The 17,638-nt window shown below is 54.1% G+C and overlaps 1 protein-coding gene across 1 annotated transcript in view; it reads right to left on the reverse strand.

The window, feature by feature from the left end:
* Window positions 1-12,843: 12,843 nt before the first annotated feature.
* The window catches only part of LOC119361470 (auxin-responsive protein IAA14-like), a 5,784-nt gene continuing 989 nt past the window's right edge, over window positions 12,844-17,638 (reverse strand). Inside the window, exon 2 of the mRNA XM_037626660.1 lies at window positions 12,844-12,898. Coding sequence (XP_037482557.1) covers window positions 12,844-12,898 — 55 coding nt within the window. The remainder of the gene's footprint in view (window positions 12,899-17,638) is intronic.

Here is a 17,638-nt window from a genome sequence, read left to right on the forward strand (position 1 = left end):
ACATGTTAAATAGCCCATTTACTTTCTTTTGTTCAAGAAAGGGATCATAGGTCAGGTGCTAGGCTAGTTGAGTTGGCTCACTAGTGGTGCAAGGATCGAATCCTCTCTTGTTCACACCAATTTTTGCGTGAAAAAATCTCGAACGAAAAAAGATCTGGAGAGGGAAAAAATGGATCAGGAGGAGAGCAAGAAAATCGGATCTGGAGATAGAAAAAAGTGATAAATTATGTTCTCCTGATCTGCACTATAGATGGGGGGGCTGCACTATAGCAGTGGCATACTCGCGGTAATCAAGTATCTACAAAATTAGCCCACCTCCAAACATAAACATGCGGCTGGCTGAGATGGTCATCGGGTATAGTCAAAGTCTGTAGCGAGTCTGTAGGTGTGGGGTTCGATTCCTATTGCCGCTACTTTTTTGAAAAAAATGAGCCAACAACCGAGGATGACGGAAGCGTGTGTGCCTGTCGCTAACCACCAGTCGGCGGGTACTTAGTGTCGGCGTCAAAACCGGCGGATCTCGGGTAGGGGGTCCCGATCTGTGCGTCTTAGGCTGATGCACTACAGGAAACTGCTAATTTGCCGTCAGGAGGCGTCTTTGCCGTCAGGTTTTCGTCGACCAGACAGCAAAGAGTGGATTTGCCGTCACCAGAAGACGGCAAAGAAAAACTAACGGCAAAAAAGACTTTGCCGTCTGTAATAAAAACCGCAGACGGCAAAGATCTTTGCCGTCTACTTTTTTATTACAGACGGCAAAGTATGCTCTTTGCCGTTTGTATTAAAAAACGCAGACGGCAAAGAAGAAACACAATACACGGATCGATCACATGGATCGATGAGATGGCAGGATCTAAGCCACACATCCTCACGTGCCACTGACGCCCCCACGCACCCACGCGCACCCGCGCCCCACGCACCCACGCACCCACGGGGCTCCACTCCTCTGCCCTTATCCACCCAAGCGGCCCACCCCCACCACGATCTCTCTCTCTCTCTCGTTTCTCTCTCCGTGATCCAAATCGAGAAGGCAGCGCCCGCAACCACCTCGCTTCGCCTCGCCAGCCACCACCTCGCTGCCGGTCCCATCCACTTTCCCCTCGCCGGACCTCGCCTTGTCCCCTCGCCGGACCCCGCGGCGTCCCCCCGCCAGACCCCGCGTCGTCCCCTCGCCGGACCCCGCGGCGTCCCCACGCTGGACCCCGCCTCGGCCCCTCGCCGGAATGAGGGCGCTCCTCGATGCCGCGCTGGCCAAGGCCAACCGGGTGCGGCGCTCTCCAACGACGGCGCCAACGACGACTTCCACGGCCAGAAGGACAAGGAGGTGCAGCGCCCCCCGCGTCCGCCTCCGCCCATGTCCGCCCGCCGAAGCTTGCCTCCGCCCGTGCCACCGGTTGCCGCCTGCCGAAGCTTGCCTCTGCCCGCGCCACCGGGCGCCGCCCGCCGGAGCTTGCCTCCGCGCGCGCCACTGAGCTCCGCCCACCTCCGCCCGCGTGTGCCCGCCTCCGCCCGTGCTGGCCGACTGTCGGAGCCCGCCTCATTCGCCTCAACGGCCGTCGCAGGGAGCAGCGCCGGGCGCGGAGGGCCGCTGCTGCTCGTCTCCACCAGGTGCAAGACACCGAGCGGCTGTCGACAGGCGCTGCCCCGTGCCCGGTGCGGTCTGCAGCAGGGCGACAGAGTTTCTTGGCCCTTTTTCTCTGTATCATGAATGTATTTCTTGATTATCGAAAATATTGATGTTAAGTTGTGTAAATGGATATACAAACAATGTTGTAACTACCAATGTTTAATGGTTAGGTGTTCTGCGAACAGATTGTAATAGACTTGTTGTGTAAATTGATCTATGAAGAATGCCATGAGAAATGTTTTAGAAAATGTCCTATGATTTTTTTAAAATTAAAAAATTCTTTGCCGTCTGTAAATTAGATCAGCTGATGGAAAAGATTATGTTTCGGCTGACAGCAAAGATATTGCTTTGCCGTGTGTTATTGGGATTGGCAGACGGCAAAGTCTTTGCCGTCTTCCCTATAAAAAAGCTGACGGCAAATTATTCTTTGCCGACTTATCTTTGCCGTCTGAGTTTGCCGTCTGCTTCCTGACGGCAAAGTCTTTGCCGTCTGGATTTAGGTCTTTGCCGTCTGTGATCCACAGACGGCAAATTACCTGTTTCCTGTAGTGATGGTAACAGGAAGCAAGGGACACAATGTTTACCCAGGTTTGGGCCCTCTCGATGGAGGTAAAACCCTACTTCCTGCTTGATTAGTATTGAAGATATGTGGAATACAAGAGTAGATCTACCACGAGATCGTAGAGGCTAAACCCTAAGAGCTAGCCTATGATGGTATGATTGTAAATGTGATCGGACTTCTAAGCACCATCCTCTCCGGTTTATATAGACATCGGAGAGCTAGGGTTTACATGAAGTCGGTTACAAGGAAGGAAACATAATATCCGGATCGCCAAGCTTGTCTTCCATGCAAAGGAGAGTCCCATCCGGACACGAGCCGAAGTCTTGAGTCTTGTATCTTGATGCTTCTATAGTCCGGACGATGAACATAGTCCGGCTGTCCGGATACCCCCTTATCCAGGACTCCCTCAGTAGCCCCTGAACCAGGCTTTAATGACGATGAGTCCGGCGCGCAGTCTTGTCTTCGGCATTGCAAGGCGGGTTCCTCCTCCGAATACTCCAAGATGATTATCGAACACGTAGACCGTGTCCGACTCTGCAAGATGATCTTCACATACCCTAGCATAAGTTCATTTTGCTGGCAATTTTTGCACGTCGTGCCCTTGTATCGTGGCCTGGTCCAACACGAACCGGCGTCTCCTGCTCCACCTCGACTCGCGTCGCGAGGCGGTTTTATTGGCACGTCCTGCCAAGGCAGAGATCGTGTCCCCCTTAATACGGGCTCTTTTATTAATATGGGCATATGTGACCCCACGGCGACCATTAGTATGATTCCATGTATTTTAGATAAGTCTCAAGCGGTCACGCTGAGGACTCTTGGTATTCATCCCTTTTATAAAGGGGTCAAGGCCTACGCCTTTCACCACCTCTCCTGCTCCTCCTTGCCTCTCGAGCTCCAGCACTCAAAACCCAAGCTCCAGCATCCCAGACCCTCCAACATGTCCGGATCCGACGCAACAGGCCGGTGGGTGGCCTCCTCGATTCAAGAGGAGGACATTACGAACCTTAGGGAGGTCGGATACCTGACCGCTGATATCCAGCACAACCTACCTACCCCGGGGCAAGTTATCCCCACGCCGGAGCCCAACGAGAGCGTCGTGTTTATCCCTCACTTCCTCCGAGGCCTAGGCCTCACCCTCGACCCCTTCATGAGGGGACTCATGTTCTACTGCGGGTTGGATTTCCACGATCTGGCTCCAGACGCCATCCTCCACATCTCGTCCTTTATTATCGTGTGCGAGGCCTTCCTCCACGTCAACCCACACTTCGGCTTATGGCTGAAGACCTTTAATATGAAGCCGAAGATGATCGAGGGGCGACATGCGGAGTGCGGAGGCGCTGTAATAAGCAGAAATGCTGATGCCCCGTGGCCAGAGGGTTCTTTTCCGGAAGTATCCGATGTGTGGCAATGGATATGGTTCTATGTCACTGCTCCCAGAGGCACAAAGTGGGCAGCTGCCCCCGAGTTCCGCTCAGGCCCTCCGTCACAGTTGGCATCTTGGACCCATGTGGGACGGAACTATGGGCCTGCTGGCGTTGTACCAGAACTGCAAAATCGCATCCGGGAGCTTATCGAGAGGGACATAAACCTTGTCAACATAATGCAAGTGATGCTAATCCGGCGAATGCTGCCGTGCAAGCGTCGGCCTCTCCGGATGTGGGAATTTAATCCGGAGGGTCCGTGGACTATTAAGCACTTCTTCGGCCTGAAGCTCGAAGGGATGTGTAAATTATCCTTGGGACCTCAAGTTAAATGTCCGGACACCATCGAGGATGCGGGCCTCAGCTGCAATCGCCTAGATGCCCAAGTAGGTAACTTCAAAGCTGGACACTTTGTTTATATTTATCATAACCTTTATTCTGAAAACCCTACCGTGGCCAGGAATGGCTCAACAAGGCGGAGAGAATCAGGTGTCCGGCGCCACTTCCTGAAGGCTCGCATGATCCCACTACCGCAAAGATGCTGGATCGGGCGCTCAGCAAAATCCCTTCAGGGAAAGGCGAAGGAAAGGGCAGTGAAGCCGAACTTCACGCGCTACGCATCCAGACCGGGGAAATCGCTACCTCTCCTATGGAGGATAGCCGGAAAGGGGAGGTCAAAGCCTCCTCCCCATGCGGGAAGAAGAGGGCCGCCTCCGAAGATTTGGAGGCGGAGACGCCCAAGCAAGGGAAGAAAACATCGCCCAAGGGCTTTGCCATGACGGGCATCCTCACCGTGTCATGCCCACCAGGGGGCCAGCTCTCCACCGAGCCGTAAGTTATTCATTAATTCAAAAAGTGTGGTGTTACTCCAAGATCCATAACCAGGACTTTGTCTTTTGTAGTCCGGCGAGCAGCTCTTCTCAACAGAGTTCGTCTTCGGGGGACCTTCGTCCAGAGATGATGGAGAGTGAGACTCCACCCACCTCTCCGCTTCATGAAGCGGGCGACACAGAGGTGTTGTCATGGAGGATTCTGGATTTGCCGAAGTCGGAGGCTAATACGTCAGCCGCCCTGAGCCCGGAGCATTTGGCTCCCATGGGGGCGATGAGAAGGGTCCGGCGCAGTTTAGTGTCCGGCCGGACGCACTGACGGGTCATCTGGAGCGAGCTGCGCTCTCGGAGGAGCACCGCTCCTTAATGAGCATGGTGCTCATGAAGATTTCATCCGCTCCCAGCGGCTTGAATGAGGCATTTACAAGCCTGCTCAAAGGCTTTGAGGTGTGTAGTAAAAAATGCACAACTTTTTGGTTATGAAGCACGCGCTAGGTGTGCTCCCTATAGATAGTAGCCCCTGAGACTCTGGTTGCCCGCCGTAGGCGGCAAACGGTGGATCATATATTAATGGTTGCGCCGTACATGTGCGCAGGTATACAAGGATTCGGCAGTCGACCAGTCTATTGAAGCTGCCGAACTAAGGAGGCAGATCGGATCAATTGATGCCGATATCACGCTGGTGAATAAGCGGCTGGAGGAGTCACAGGGTATGTGCTTGGCTTTCCTTATTATGATGTATAGGGAAATGTAAGAGGGGCGGAGTATTAATGCCATGTGGGTGCACTGCAGATGGTGCTGCTGCTGTGGAGGCCCTGAGGGCGGAGCTTGCTCAAGCCAAGGAATAAGCTCGGGCTAGCGATGCGGCTGCCCTAAAGGCGGCCGAGGAATTGAGAGCCGAACAGGCTGCTCATTGCCAAAGCGAAGAAAAGATAGCCGAAATGGCTGGGGAGTTAAAGAATGCCACCGACCGGTACGCACTCCTCGAAAAGGAGAGTAAGGCTAGTTCGGCCGAGCTGGACAAGGCACTTAATGCCACCAAGAAGATGCGGACCGAGATCCACAGTATGCGGGAAGAGCTCCAACAGGCCGACAAAATCATGGCTGGGGGCTCATACTTGCTGCGGACGAAGTTATTGGATCCCAAGTATGCTCCCCTGGCGGGGCGCTTGAGTCCGGCAGACGCATATGCGGACTTGGAGAATAGTACAGCTGACGCTGTCAAGTTCTTCGAGGGTCAAGGCAATGAAGAAGTGGATAAGCTTTTCTGGTCGCAGTTCCATGCTCCCACTCGCTCGCTACCGCTGAATGAGAAGGTGGCTGCTATGGCGGAGCTCCACAGGCTGTCCGGACTGGCAATGCGGTCTGTAATAGACCATCTTTGGCCGAAGGGGCCTAAGCTGGACAACTATTTTGGTTTGGTGCAGCAGTTCCTTGGAGCCGTGTCTCGGATTGACGCCATGAGGAGGTCGGCATGCATAGAGGGTGCGCGGATGGCACTGGCCCACGTTAAAGCCTATTGGACGGATATGGAGGCCACTGTAATAGCGACCCGGGATCCGGCGGGAGGCTAATATCCGGCTGAGCACTACTTGGCGCAAGTCACGAAAGGTGCCCGCCTAATAGAGGCACAGTGCTCGGAGTATGTGTCATGCGAGTGATAGGTCGAATCATTGTAGAGAACAATATTTAATTTAATTATGAGGCTGTGTTTATACTATTGCTCGAAAGTATGATTGTCCCCCTTGTGCGGCCGTTTCTTATATGTATAAGTAGTCCGAAAGATAGCAGTCATTGGCTTCAGCCCCCACGCATGTAATGCGGGGGTATTCGCAAAAAATTATGCTTAATCACACTTGATCCAACGTCTTGGTCCATAAAGGAGGTGATCGCACGTCGAACTAGGCAACAGGACTATATAGCTGTAACACTTTCGCTTAGCCATGGGAGTATGATGGTGGGGCTACTATGTAGCCCTTGGTACCTTAGCGTGGATCCGAATACGGGCGCGTGTGTACATGGCCGGGAAGCGGCCCTTCGTTAATGCGGAGGAATCTTTAGGGATTCCGGTGAGTCTTCGAGTGGTTGAACAGTCTCTCGCTGTATCATGACGGTCAGTTTTCGGCTTTCTCTACTGAGGTGCTCATCCGGAATAACCAGGGCACAATCGCAGTAGTTCTCCTTTGGCCTGCCTTAGACGGATGATAGCGGAACGTAAGGCGGCAAACCCAGGAGCCGGGCAAACCCAACATTTGACCAAAGACATGATTCGGAGCTGATGCATATACGGCCAAACTCGTGACGCCGAATACTCCCGAGGGTATTCGGTCTTTTGTAAAAGAAGATAGGCTGACAAGAGCCTATTGTAAGCCCTGTATTCCTAGGTACGTGCAATTTAGTCTACCGTGGCCAAATGCCAAAAACGACAGTATCCTCTATGGGTATAGAACCCATGGGATGGTTTAAACAACAAGAGGCAGTAGAAAAGGTTTACACATGGGCTTAATCTAAAAAGAAACCTATTGCACGGGGCCCTGCTGCACGTCTGCGCCTTTGTCTCCGTTGTGGCGTACCCTGGAAGGGTATCGCGCGAACATTGTCTGTAAAAAAAAGAAAACTTATAGGAAGTTGCAACGTAAGTATGCGATTAGTAATAAAAGTGTAAGCTATTGGCCCGTCAATAAGGTCGAGCCGAGCGTGGGTCTGTATTGAATATAAACAACCCCTAGTTTCCATTATGGGATTACATATACGATGCCCTGTTTGAATTTTATCCGGGCGACCGGACTCGTCTAACCGTGTCTGTGGTCGTAATGACCAGTCTTGTTTTCTAATACTGGAGGCCGCTTATAGTCCGGCCACCAAGGCCTTCGCGTACTCCTCTGCGCGTGAAGGGCGCTCTATGATTCCGCTAACGGTGATGACGCCACAGGGACCGGGCATCTTGATTGTAAGGTGGCCATAGTGTGGCAATGCATTGAAGCGGGCGAAGGTCGTTCTTCCTAGCAATGCGTGATAGCTGCTTCGGAAGGGTGCGACAATGAAGAGTAGCTCTTCGCTTCTGAAGTTACCTGGGGAGGCGAATGTTTCTTCCAGCACGACGGAGCCCCTGGCGCGGGCTGCAACGCCTGGTATCACCCCTTCAAAAGTGGTGTTGCTTTGTTTAATTCGGGATGGTTCTATCCCCATTCTGCGGACAGTGTCTTCGTATATTAAATTGAGACCGCTGCCGCCGTCCATGAGGACACGGGTGAGACGGTATCCGTCGATTATTGGGTCAAGCACCAAGGCTTGTGATCCTCCTTGCCAAATTGTAGTTCGGCTGTCCGTGTGATCGAAAGAGATCGGACGGGATATCCAGTAGTGAGATGTGGGTACGACGGGCTCTGCATCGTGCGCTTCTATGAGCGCACGTTCATGCCTTCTCGTGGATGTGTGAGTTGCGTGGATCATGTTTACTGTTTTAACCTCTGGCGGGAATTTCTTCTGTCCCCCAGTGTTTGGCTGGTGAGGCTCATCCTCCTCTTCGCTTGGTGTGTCCCTCACCTTGTGTTCGGCATTTAATTTGCCAGCCTGCTTGAAGACCCAGCACTCTCTATGGGTGTGGTTTGCAGGTTTCTCCGGGGTGCCATGAATTTGGCATAGTCTGTCCAGAACTTTGTTCAGATCGGACGGTCGATCTTTACTGCCTTTGAATGGCTTCTTTTGCTGATCATGTCGAGATCCCCTGAATCCGGCGTTGACCGTCGTGTTGTCCGGGCTCTCTTCCTTGTTTTGGCATTTGTTTTTATTACGCCGTGGCTTCCCGTTGCCATCCCTTATCTCGGATGTGCTGGGGTCGCTCGTGCCTTTACGGGCTAGCCATCTATCCTCACCCGCACAAAGCGGGTCATAAGGCTTGTTAAGGCTGTCATTGTCCTTGGCTTTTCTTGGCCGAGGTGTCGGGCGAGCCATTCGTCACGGATGCTGTGTTTGAAAGTCGTTAAGGCTTCGGCGTTCGGACAGTCGACAATTTGATTCTTCTTTGTGAGGAATCTGTTCCAAAGCTTGCGGGCGGACTCTCCGGGTTGTTGGGTTATGTGACTTAGATCGTCTGCATCCGGAGGCCGGACATAAGTCCCTTGGAAGTTGGCCCTGAAAGCGTCTTCGAGTTCCTCCCAACTCCCAATTGAGTTTTCGGGAAGGCTTTTCAACCAGTGTCGAGCTGGTCCCTTCAACTTGAGGGGAAGGTATTTGATGGCGTGGAGGTCATCCCCACGAGCCATGTGAATATGCAGGATAAAATCCTCTATCCAGACCCCTGGGTCTGTCATGCCGTCGTATGCTTCTATGTTCACAGGTTTAAAGCCTTGTGGGAATTCATGGTCCAGTACCTCTTCGGTGAAGCACAGGGGGTGAGCAGCCCCTCTGTACCTGGGCGCATTGTGGCATGTAGTCGGCTGTTGTTGTTGTGTTCGGGGTTGATTCCGAACTGGTATCTGGCTTGTATGAGCATTTGGGTGACCCAAGTCCCTCGCTGGGGTGGGTCTTCTAGATCCATATATGGACCTGGCTGCACCGGCCTTCTTATCCGGTGGCTCGCGTGGATCGTGCGCAGTGTCTGCAGCCGCTCTGTTATGGTTGTGAAGCGGTACGTCTGGTTTCTTGGTCGGATTTTCTTTTGGTGGAACGGCCGCATCGTCGAATTATGGCAGTAGCTTGTGCTTTGGATAGCTTTTCGTATGGCGGTCATCTCCATATCTTTCTTCGGTGTCTAGCACTTTATTCCATCTTCGGCTGAGCTTTTCCTGTGCGACTTTGAGCCGTTGCTTCTGCATTTTTAGACTTTTTTGCTGTGGCCATAAGCTTTCTGTGGGGGTTGTCTCGTTCCACTCGTTCGTCCGAGATGATGAATGCATCGTCGTCTGGACTGTCATCCTGTTCTGGGGCGGCGTCATGAGCTCGTCCCTCCGGATCATTGCGATCGGGTATTTGCTCCGAACTTGATTTGGCGTGACCTGGCTCGTCCTGCTCCATCGCTGGGTCCGTGTGGTCATTATTGCTCTCGGAGTTTGCGGGTATATCAGCCCTTATTGCGCTCTTGTCGCTATTTTTGCCATTGCTGGACTTTGAGCAGCGTCTGCGCCGCCTTTTTGGCTTTTTTCTGGGTGTTTTATCTTCCGGTTTATCGCTGTCGTCCTTATTGGGCGTATCTACCATGTATATATCATGGGACCAGATAGTAGTCCCGCGCCCCGGGGATTCTGGAACTTCTTCTACATCGTCGTCCATATCGTCGATGTCTTCGGAGCCGAAGTCATGCACGTCGGTTAAATCTTCGATCGTGGCAATGAAGTGGGTGGTGGGTGGGCATCGAATTCCTTCGTCGCCTGCTTCCCACTCGGGCTGGACATAGTTCGGCCCAGAGTCTCTTGACAAAAAGAGAGATCTTACTAAGTTCAGTATGTTGCCCAAGGGCGAGTGCTGAAACTTGTCCGCAGCTGTAAACTACATTACCGAAGCCCAGCCTGGCTCGGCTGGCTCAAGAGCGGGCGGACCGGGGCCAACAGCCGGATATGAGTCCGGGGGCCCAGGGTAACAAGCCTTCACAGAGGTGGGACCTGTGTTCGGCTCCACCGCCGATGAGTGTGCGGCCCGCGGGGCGGGGTCCATCCCTCCGTTCATAGGCAACGCAACCTGCCCTAGATGTAGATCCAGGGCTGCTTCGGGGATGATGTCCCGAGTATTGCCCGACTGCAGGTCTAGGCCGTGCTCGTCGTGACTGTCCGGCGCTCCTGACACAGGCTCGAATCCGTCGAAGATCAAGTCTTCGCGGATGTCTGCCATGTAGATCAAGTTTCCAACCCTGATCTGGCGGCCAGGGGCGAGGCTATCGATCTGCTCCAACTGGCCAAGCGAATTGGCCCGCAGTGCGAAACCGCCAAACACAAAGATCTGCCCGGGGAGAAAAATCTCACCCTGGACTGCGTCGTTGACGATTGAGGACGCCATCAAGCCTCGAAGCGACGACACAGAGGAACTCTTAATGAAAGCACCAATGTCGGTGTCAAAACTGGCGGATTTCGGGTAGGGGGTCCCGATCTATGCGTCTTAGGCTGATGGTAACAGGAGGCAAGGGACACAATGTTTACCCAGGTTCGGGCCCTCTCGATGGAGGTAAAACCCTACTTCCTGCTTGATTAATATTGAAGATATGTGAAATACAAGAGTAGATCTACCACGAGATTGTAGAGGCTAAACCCTAAGAGCTAGCCTATGATGGTATGATTGTAAATGTGATCGGCCTTCTAAGGACCATCCTCTCCGGTTTATATAGACACCGGAGAGCTAGGGTTTACATGGAGTCGGTTACAAGGAAGGAAACATAATATCTGGATCATCAAGCTTGTCTTCCACGCAAAGGAGAGTCCCATCCGGACACGAGCCGAAGTCTTGAGTCTTGTATCTTGACGCTTCTATAGTCCAGACGATGAACATAGTTCGGCTGTCCGGATACCCCCTTATCCAGGGCTCCCTCACTTAGCTTTCTCGTTTGATTTATGCGGAAAAAAATTGAACGCCAAATGTTACCTTTAAATGTTACATTTTGTTTTGTTTTTTCACCGACAAAACATTGCTATCCGCTGCGCATGAAATGTCAAGCACGCTTGCTAGACTAACATGAACATCCAAAAAAATGGTTTTTTCTTTAATTTATTTGCTCTTTCTTTTCAATTTACTATTCAGACTTTTATGGACGATCAAGATCTAAAACTGTTAGGCCAACTCCAATGCGACGACCTATTTTTTCGCAAAAGAAACGCGACGACCCATTTCCTCGCTGGTGTCTATTTGGGTCTGCACGGCCGAAAATGATGGCCCAATGTGTGACCACAAACGCAAAAATTGTTCATCGCGTGTCCTTCTGGACGCATTTCTCACGCAAATTTTGGCCTTATTTGCGCCCAGGCGAACACGAAGTGGACACACCACGCATCCTCTCGTTATCAGCCTCCGGCCCGCGTGTCAGCCGGCCAACAACTGCTCCCATTTAATCCACGTGTGTCGAAGGGCCCCGCAAGTCAGCCACCCAGTCACCTCCACCCCTAGCTTGTAATGTGGTAGTTTTTTGCTATATACTCCGTGCAAGTGGATAAGCCGGCCAGTCCACTTCCCTGTCTTCTTCTTCTCCCTCTGCCCCCGGCCAACCCTAGCCACCGTTGGCCGCCAACTAGAATGTTGTGGAAGTGGATCCCGCAGAAGCATGGCCATGAGGCTGGCTCCGATGCCGCGTCTACACGTGAGCCAGCCCTATTCCGTCCTTTTTCTGGATTTTCTCTTTTTGTGAGGGATATTTCTGGGGTTTCAAAATTGGGGATTTCACTTTTTTTCACTTAATCAGTTGATTCCCCTCCTTGTAATTTTCTAATCAGGGCCTAAAGCAGCACTAATTCCACCATTAATTGGATTAAGAGCAAAACTTGACTTCATTAACGAAGATTTAAACATGATTAAGTATCATTTTTTTTAAAACATCAGTGCAGACGCAAGCGCTCATACATACACGCATACACTCACCCCATTGAGCCTTAAACAAAACCAGCTGATCCTAAATATGTTTCATTAGCCTCAACAGGGGGGCGGTAGAACTTAAGTGGAAATAATTAATCTTAAACAGGAGTGATTGTGACTTAAACATGATCATTAGCTTGAGCAGACCATCATTTGGTCTATACACACAATTGACACTGATCCGAAAAATTAGATTCTAACATGAGTAACTACATTAAAGAAGAGTCTATCTAGGGTTCTAATTAATCGAGATTAATGTGCTCATGATACCATTGTTAGATCCAATCTTCAGGGTTGACATAAAACCTTAGCTTAATCTCGTAACTCGAACACCTCATCATTAGATAATAAGCGCAAGCGTGATGTGGCCGCCATCGGTGGCAAAGGCACAGTCCTGTGCCTGCGGGATGCGGGCATTGTGAATTGCAGCTGCAGTCCAGGAGCTCCACCGCCCACCTTCATCCTCATGGATGACCCTTGTGGCATCTCCGGTGGTGGTGCATCTTTACGATTTCGGATGAGAATGGGGAAAGAAGGAACACGGTAAAATTGGTAGAGTAAGTGCACGGACGCGTTTTGAAACAGAGGGAGCACTTTATTATCAACGTAAGTAGTACAATGCGTTGTTACCGTGGCAAGCAAACACAAGCTCTAGGGAGTATCTGCTGCGTGCAATGCATCCACACACACACACACACACACACACACACACACACACTAGCTAGCTAGTGCTGCTGCTGCTGCTGCTGAACACCCCTGCACCCAGGCACCGAGGAACAAGTAGCTACCTCCCTCCTCCGTTGATAAGAATCCTCCAGCAACGGCATCGACACCAAGACGATCGAGACGATGGAATCAAGGCAGCCGCATCTTGCAGATGAGCAGCTTCACACAGCTATCGACGAACATGCTGCAACGCAAGCAAAAGCAGACCAACAACAACCACTTGTTAGTCAGTGCACGTTGTTGGAAACGATTGTTTTGGCAATGCTTCACGATGTATTGATCGGTGCAAAGCGCACGTATATATGGAGTACAAAGTGGGCCACAACCTCAACTATACAAAGACTAGGAGGTGGGCCAGGCTATACAATATACATGCACAAACCATATATTCAACACCCCCCGCAGTCGAAGCGTCGCCGAAGACGCAAAGACTGGACCTGAACTCCTTGAAAACAGAAGTAGGCAGTCCTTTCATCATGACGTCGGCGAACTGCTGCGCCGTCGGGACGTGGAGGACCCGGATGCGCCCAAGAGCCACCTGCTCACGAACAAAGTGTATATCGAGCTCAATATGCTTCGTTCGACGATGATGGACCGGGTTGGCGGAGAGGTAGACGGCGGAGACGTTGTCGCAGTAGACGAGCGTAGCCTTGTGAACATCACAAAGCAACTCCTGGAGCAGCTGACGGAGCCAACAGCATTCAGCAACGGCGTTAGCCACTGCTCGATACTCAGCCTCGACACTCGAGCGGGAGACGGTGGGCTGTCGCTTGGAAGACCAAGAGAACAAGGACGGCCCAAGGTAGACACAGTACCCCGAGGTGGAGCGCCGTGTGTCGGGGCAGCCAGCCCAGTCCGCATCAAAGTAGGCGACGAGGTCGGTGGAGGCGGAGGCCATCAACGTAAGTCCCAAAGACTGGGTGCCGCGTATGTATCGGAGGCTACGCTTCACCAGATTCCAGTGAGAGTCGCGTAGAGCATGCATGTGAAGACAGACCTGCTGAACAGCATACTGCAAGTCAGGGCGCGTCAGGGTCATGTACTGCAGGGTGCCCACGATGGAGCGGTAGAAGGCCGCATCAGAAGCAGGCGAGCCCTCCAAAGCGGAGACCTTGGCCTTGGTGTCGACTGGCGTGGGAGCAGGCTTGCAGTTAAGCATGCCAGCTCGGTCGAGAAGCTCATGGGCATAGCGCTGCTGATGCAGGAAGAACCCATCGGGCCGTCGAACCACCTCAATGCCAAGGAAATAATGCAGAGGACCAAAATCCTTCAGGGCAAACTCATCGCGAAGACGAGCAGTGAGCCGCTGGAGGAGCGCGACAGTGGATGCCGTTAGAATGATGTCGTCGACGTACAACAGCAAGTAGGCCGTGTCAACTCCGTGATGATACACGAAGAGGGACGCATCGGAGCGAGTCAATGTAAATCCGAGCGTCTGCAGGAAGGCGGCGATGCGCTGGTACCAGGCTCGAGGTGCCTGCTTCAGCCTGTAGAGAGAACAGGAGAGCAAGCACACATGATCTGGATGCGTGGCGTCGACGAAGCCGATGGGCTGCTCACAGAACACCTGCTCAGCCAGGTGGTCGTGCAAGAAGGCGTTGGACATGTCCAACTGATGCACAGGCCATGCTCGGGACACGGCTAGCTGGAGCACGGCGCTGATCGTGCCCGGTTTAACAACCGGGGAAAATGTGTCGGTGAAGTCCACGCCTGCACGTTGCCGAAAACCCCGAACCACCCAGCGAGCTTTGTAGCGCTCGAGAGTGCCATACGGTCGAGTCTTGTGCCGAAATACCCACTTGCCCGTGATAATATTGGCACGGGGCGACCGAGGAACGAGCTGCCAGGTACGGTTCCGCTGGAGCGCATCGAACTCTTCCTGCATCGCAGCGAGCCAATGAGGATCCCGAAGGGCGGCTCGAGATGACGATGGGAGAGGAGACGGCTCGGCGGCGGAAGCAGCGAGAAGATACTCATCGCTGGGGTACCGCGTGCTCAGGCAAAAGGTGCCAGCCCGAGAGCAAGTCATCGGGCGGGGCAGTGGGTCCGTAGGGGAGGCAGGCGAGGATGAGGACGAGCCCGCCTCCGATGGGACCGCCGCGGGCGAGGCCTCCGTGGACGAGGCCGCCGGTGATGCGGCGGGCAAGGCCGCCTGCGTGGCGGCGGACGAGGCCACCGGCGTGGCGGAGGCCGGCGGACGAGGCCGCCGGCAGGGTCGAGGCCGGGGACGCTGGGGGCGTCGCGGGCGTCGAGGGGGGTGCAGCCCCTAGGGCAGCCAAACGGGGAGAGACTCGACCCGTGGCGCGGGGGGCACCCTCAAAGCCGGGAGGCGGCCCAAGAGAGGCACGTGGGCGGCCATCACCGGGAGCGGGCAAGGCCGCATCATCCGAAGGTACCTGCTGGAACGGAAAAACCATCTCATCAAAGTAAACGTGTCGTGAAGTGATCACCCGATGAGAGATAGGATCATAGCAGCGGTAGCCTTTGGTGTTAGGTGGATAGCCGAGAAAGATGTAGGCCACAGACCTAGGTGCGAGCTTATGAGGAGCGGTGGAAGCGATGCTGGGGTAGCACAGGCAACCGAAGATGCGGAGCTCAGTATAGGAGGGTGGCGTGCCAAACAAGAGATGATGAGGTGCGAAATTCCCGCGAGTGCGACGGGGACGAATGTTAATGAGTAGTGATGCGGTGGCAAGCGTGTCGGGCCAAAAACGTGGTGGCACGTTGGCGTGAAAGAGGAGGGTGCGAACGCAGTCATTGAGAGTGCGTAGCACGCGCTCAGTGCGGCCGTTTTGTTGCGAAGTGTACGGGCAAGTGAGACGAAAGATCGTGCCGTGTGTGGCGAGAAGGTTGCGTATCGCAAGGTTATCGAACTCCTTCCCGTTGTCTGTTTGCAACGCATGGATGGGACGTCCAAATTGCGTGGAGACATAGGAGTAGAAGGCGGTGAGAGTGGCAACAGAGTCCGACTTTCGCCGCAACGGGAAGGTCCACACATAGTGCAAAGAATCATCAAGTATGACAAGATAATAAAGATAGCCCGTGTTACTGGCAACAGGAGAGGTCTAGACATCACTATGAATTAACTCAAACGGGTATGACGCGACATGCGAGGAATTGCTAAAAGGAAGACGAACATGTTTGCTGAGGCGACAAGCATGACAAGTGTGATCGTCGATCTTATTACACGTGAATGAAAAACTCCGAAAAATGTGACGAAGGGTGGCGATGTTGGGATGACCGAGACGAGCGTGCCAAAGGTCCACTCCGGCGGAAAGCGCCATGGGTGCAGCAACGGATGAGGTAGGGGAGTGGACCGGGTAGAGCTCGTCGGGGCTGTCACATCAGTGGAGCACCATCCGGTACGGGCATCCTTGACAGAAAAGCCAAACATGTCAAATTCAACGGTAACAGGATTTTCACGTGTAAGAGAATGAACGGAAACAAGATTTTTAATGATGTCAGGAGAAACAAGCACATTAGAAAAATATAATGGCATGGAGTTAGAAGGAAAAGCAGCATGGCCGACATGAGTAATGGCCATGGAAGAGCCGTCACCCACGATAATGCGAGCAGCGGTGTGAACGGGGTGAGCGGCAAGAAGGTTACCGGGGTTGGCGGCCATGTGAGCCGTGGCTCCGGTGTCCATATACCAGTCGCCACCACCGGTGTACTGCTGCGGCGTGGGGGCGGTGTGGAGAGCCGCTAGGAGCGCGGGATCCCAAGGCGCCGGCGGGAGGGTCGGGGCAGACGACGCCGACTGAGGCGGTGGCGCCACATACCCATAGCCCGAGGGGGCGTAGAGCGCCGCGGGCTGGTACGCCTGAGGGGCCGCGTACAGGGCATGATGGGGGGCCGGGCGGGCGCCAAAGGAGCCGGGGACGGGGGCACGCGGTATAGGCATGGAGTATGCGTGCACAACCCCCGTCCACGGGTTCTGGCCGGCCTGCCAGGGCGCCGGTGGCAGCGGGTGCTGCGGCTGGCGGGGCACCCAGCCATGGGCAGCGGGCTGCTGCGGCTGCTGCTGCTTGCGGCCTCCGCGGCCGCGACGCCCGCCCCGGCGCTGCTGCTGCTCGGCAGGGGGGGCGGAGGGGCCTGCGGCGGCACCGGGTAGGGGAACCCGGGCGGCGGCGGCGCCTAGAAGGGGCCCGGGGCGGGCCGCGGTGGTGGGGCCGGGGCGGTGGGCGGCGCACCGCCACGGGTGCCGGCGGTGAGGGCCGTGTGCGTGGCCCGGGTGCGTGACATCCGCATCCGCCTCTCCTCCAGTTTCAGGTACGCGACGATCTTGGGGAAGGTCAGGTTGGTGATGAGGGGGATGTTGGAGGCGGCGTTCCCGAAGTCGTCGTTCAGTCCAGTGATGAGGGTGTTGAGGAGAAGCTCATCGGAGACCTTCTCGCCGAGGTCACGGAGCTCGTCAACAAGCTTCTTGAGGCGCATGCAATAATCGTCAACAGACGACTCAAGCTGCTGGCACCCAAAAAATTCGTCGTGCAAGAAGACCTTGCGTTGGAGCGCGTTGTCGGTGAAGAGGCCGTTGAGCTTGGTCCAAACGGCGTGAGCGTCATCGTCGGCGGAGACCACCGTGTGGAAGAGGTCCTTCGAGATGGTGGTGTAGAACCAACGGATGAGGGTGGCGTTGATGGCCGTCCACTCCTCATCGTCCTCCATGAAGCGGGAGTCCATGGAGCCATCGATGTGATCCCGGAGATTGTACTCACGAAACACAAGGGAGAAGTATGTCTTCCAGGCATAGTACGTGGAGGTGAGGTGGTCGAGGACGACGGGAACCCGGGCGAGGATGTTGAGGTCGCGGATGACGACGGGATCGGGACCGTCGAACGGGTTGGTGCGGCGGCTGCGGGAGGTGCCAGTGGAACCGGGGGAGACCATGGCCGAAGGGGGTTGGTGCGGCGGCACGGGAGCG

This window comes from Triticum dicoccoides, chromosome 2B, assembly GCF_002162155.2.
Source record: "Triticum dicoccoides isolate Atlit2015 ecotype Zavitan chromosome 2B, WEW_v2.0, whole genome shotgun sequence".
NCBI classification, from domain to species: domain Eukaryota; kingdom Viridiplantae; phylum Streptophyta; class Magnoliopsida; order Poales; family Poaceae; genus Triticum; species Triticum dicoccoides.